At 29.1% G+C, this 4,358-nt stretch overlaps 1 protein-coding gene across 1 annotated transcript; it reads right to left on the bottom strand.

The window, feature by feature from the left end:
* Window positions 1–1,184: 1,184 nt before the first annotated feature.
* On the bottom strand, window positions 1,185–3,151 carry LOC126673907 (transcription factor MYB92-like). The gene is made up of 4 exons (XM_050368223.2): window positions 3,048–3,151; window positions 2,673–2,947; window positions 1,567–2,232; window positions 1,185–1,444 (listed from the first exon to the last, which is right to left on the bottom strand). Exons 2-4 carry the CDS (start codon window positions 2,933–2,935, stop codon window positions 1,408–1,410), a joined length of 966 nt encoding a protein of 321 aa, XP_050224180.1. The 5' UTR covers window positions 2,936–2,947; window positions 3,048–3,151; the 3' UTR covers window positions 1,185–1,407.
* Window positions 3,152–4,358: the final 1,207 nt, after the last annotated feature.

Genomic DNA, 4,358 nt, shown 5'->3' with positions numbered 1-4,358 from the left:
CGTCATACTTAAGTTGTAACTTGGCTCAACTTACCATTAGACAATTTATGCCACTTATTTGACTCAACAATTATGATAGAGTTATCACTTTCATAATAAATTTAAAGAAATCATATACTTTTGTGTAGATCACACCATCTATTAGACTTCCAATGAATCAAAAAATAAGAACTTGAAATTAATTACCATAGCTAGGGTTATTACTTTAGAACAATAGTTTCAAAGATATTAGCTAAGTTTAAAGTGACACCTTAGGATAGAGCTATGGAGATAGAGAGGGAGGAAGATGACTTCTTAGGGTTATTAATATTATACATTGATTTAATTTTGCATCATTTGCTTGTAATTAAAGGAAATGAACATTTGTCTTTACCTAATTAGTAACAAATAGTCTTGACTTTTGATAAAAAGGCAAATCAAATATAAGTAGTTAACCATATATCTCTTAGTTAATTAACGAAAGGATTCTTTTTACTCCATCCTTTTTATTTTTTAAAGTCTTTTTTTAATCTTAATTAAGACATAAGAGTCACACTCTCTAAAGTCAACATCAGAGAGAGACATAATCCAAACACATGAAAAATTGGATTAGGGTTTCTTCTATATTTGTTTTTTCTAATGTCTATTATTTATAAGTCTTTAGCTTGTAGACATGAACTAATTGTACCCTTGTTTTAGGTCAAACCACCTTCTAATTCCAGAGAACATTAGTCATTACAATTTCGTGTCCAAAGCTCTCTACAACTAATTTCTTTTATATTCATTTCCTTTTTGATTCTTTGTCAATTGTCTCAATGTATGCATACGTAACGTAATATTAATTATATGCATATATGCACTACGTAATGATCAATCTTGGGCATAGGCGGAATCAGAAATGTTATTATGGTGGGGCGGGATTTTTTTTTTGGTTCGTTTTTAGATCGAACGATATATTATTTGATTTGTTTATAAAAACATTAGATCAAATCACATGTTAGGTCATTTTTTTACAAAATAAAATTATTTGATAATTTGTTTTAAATAATTATTTAATACTCATCAGTCTCGGACATCTCAGAACTGGAATGGGCCGCCCCACCTTAATTCCACTACTGATCTCACAATCTCTTGTCTAGAATGATATAAATCTTCAAATCCGATTGTAAAAGCTACAATATATTGATTGATATTGAAATTACATATAAATTATAGTGTAACCAAATGTGAAAAAATCATTATAAAAACTTACAATGAACAATCTAGTTTTGTGGTATTGATCTAATTTACACACAAATTATATATTGCATTATTTGAATATTTATTATGCATGTAATCCACACTAAAATATAAAAGAAGAAAATAAATAAAATAAATTATTATTAGCTATAGCTCCTAATGTACTTGTATTTTCCAGTAGCCGCCATTCTACTCCGATGTTGGCCACGGCTGAGAAGATGCTTGGCTAAACACATAACAAAACGAATAAATTAATTAAGTAGATAATAATTAATATGTTGACATAAGCAATGATATCAAAATACTATATATTATAATATATGCATGTATGAAAATACGTATACGTACTCAATTAAATCTTTCCAGTCATCATCCATAAAATCTCCCCAAGCTTCAAAAGTGGTTGAGGTAGAAGATGGGTTGGAAATTACATCTTTCCGGTTCGTCTCGGTTTCCGCTGATCGGTCCATATTTATTCGACAAATATCATCAATATTATCATCACAAACCAACGGAGGAAGTTGGTCTGAGGAAATCATCTGATCATAACTACTGCTGTTTGTGTTGCTGTTGCTGCCAGTTCTTAACAATGGTGGCTGAGTTTGAAAAGCTTCTAAGCTTGGAATATTGGGTAGAAAATTAGCAGGTTGGCCAAGAAATAAATCAGAGTTATTAATTCTGAGATATTCATGAAGTTGATGGTCAGAAAATTCCAAGTTTGGAATCGGATTATTAATATTATTATTACTGTTCAGGATTTGCAGAATATTGTTGAGTAACTGGAATTTTGCAAGCTCTGCAGGATCCCAAGGAATATTCATAAGATTGGTGAAGTTATGAGCAGCAGCAAGCAGTTGTGGTAAGTTTGCTAGGATATTGAAGTGATCAGTTCTTGGCCTGTGAGTGATCGGGTCAATTCCCATTTGTAGAAGCTTTTTCTTTAAATGAGTATTCCAAAAATTCTTTATTTCATTATCTGTTCTTCCCGGCAGATTTTGTGCTATCGCAGACCACCTTCAAAAATAAAGATAACATATTCATATTATCATATACATCACTAGAACGAAAACTTATCGAGTCCTATGTTACGAGAAAAAGTCGTCAAGTTTTATGTTTCAGCGTTTTATGTTTCTCGAAATGAAAATGAGTTTACAATATTTTCTGAATTACCGAACTACAGACTTTTTTTTACAGAATGAATACCATTATTTTATTTTATTTCGGTACATGTTGGATAACCATATAAATTTTCGTTGTCACACAAGTTATTTTGTGACATGAATTGATATAATAACCTCATGTTGATATAAAAGATGAAAATTCAATTTTCCAAAATACATAATAAATGAAAAAATAATAACCGTTACGTAAAAAAACTTAAAACCTAATAGATTTTGTTCGAGTAAACTAAAAAGTAGGAGTATATGAAAAAAAGAGAGTACTAAGAATGTTACTTATTTCCAAGAATTGCATGGAGGTTGATGATGATCTGTTCTTCTTCTTCAGAGAATTTGCCTCTCTTAATATCAGGTCTGAGATAATTAGTCCATCGAAGTCTGCAACTTTTGCCACATCTATTCAGTCCCGCAACTTTTGGAAGTGCTCTCCAGCTTCCATGGCCGTGTTTCTGAATGTAGTCCACCAACTTTTTATCTTCTTCCGGCATCCATGGACCTTTTTTCACTCCAATTTCGTCCTCAATTCTCCATTTTCCCATCACTCGTATACCCTTCAAAACAAAAACAAAAAACATTAATTCTTTAAGATTAAATCTATTAATTATTCGAGCTGATTAAAGATATATGTAAATATAAAATGATGATTCAAACCTTAAACAGAATTATAATCAAGCTTATAAAATGAAGATTATAATTAAGCTTAGAAATTGAAAGAAATGAAGGAGTGGTTATTTATAGTGTGTGAGTGGAAGCAAAATAAGTAGACAAGCTTAACAAGTGTAACAATCAAGCTTTTTTCTTCTTCATCATAGATGTCACCATTACATTTTTCTATGCTATTTAACTTAAATTTCATATATGCCCTTACTTTTCATAATTTATTTTTTATTGTAACTTAATTTCTAGAAACAAATTCTTACTAGTTACATTAAAATAAAGAATAATAATATGGCGCAACGGTTGTGCCACGTCATTCGTGCAAATGAGGCGTTTGCTATGTGTAAATATTTAATGATAAAATAATAAAAAATAAATAAAATACTCTATCACAAATATTTATTGGCTTGTTGTAGAAATAGCGTGACATATTCGTTGTGTGGGATAAAGTCTCTAAAATTAATATACACTAATTTATGTTAAAATTACTTATAAATAAAACCTTAACTTTTTGATGTTTTAGCGATTTAAGCATGATATTTGAAAATTTGACATTTCAAAGCCGCTCTCTTTATTTTGAGATTTATGGCCAAAAATATTTATTTTTTTCATCAGACGATGTTGTTTTGGCAGTTTTATGATGAACATTTTTGGGCCGCAAAAGTTAAAAAATGAAAAATAAGACTCTAAGTTGCCAACTTTTAAATATTGTACTTAAATTGTTAAAATAAAAAAATGAATTTTAGTTTGTAAATAATCTCTCACATTATATTATGAAAAAAATATTTATATTGCACTTATTGTTATCTTGTTTTTTGTCGTCAATAATTATTAATTATAATTTTTTAATTATATCATTTGATTTATTTTTTAATTATCGTTATTTTTTTCTTTTGCTTCTTTTTTTAATTCTCAATGATTCATACAAATCAAAAAGAGCGGATTTTATGTGTATAATAAAAATTGAAAAAAAAATGCAAAATATTATAATATACAGGGACGGAGGTAGGGTATGGCCAGCAAGGGCCTAGGCCCTACCTCACTTTCATTAAATAAAAAATTATAGTGGATATTTTGTTATTCATTGATCCAGATTTAGAGTTCGTTGTTATAGGTTAGGGTTTAATCAATTAGAATAAAACTAAAATTAAGGTGGGACATAGTTAAAGAGAAAATTAGCAAAAAAATACGGCAATTCGGCAAAAGACTCAACAAGTACCACTATTCTAGGTTTATTTTGATCTTAATTTTATATTTTGAATTTTTATTTAATTATCTTTTGCCTTTTACGAAAGATGTTTGTTT

This window comes from Mercurialis annua, linkage group LG3, assembly GCF_937616625.2.
Source record: "Mercurialis annua linkage group LG3, ddMerAnnu1.2, whole genome shotgun sequence".
In the NCBI taxonomy this organism is placed as follows: Eukaryota; Viridiplantae; Streptophyta; class Magnoliopsida; order Malpighiales; family Euphorbiaceae; genus Mercurialis; species Mercurialis annua.
Note: the sequence above shows the minus strand (reverse complement) of the source record. Positions and strands in the feature narration are given on the sequence as shown.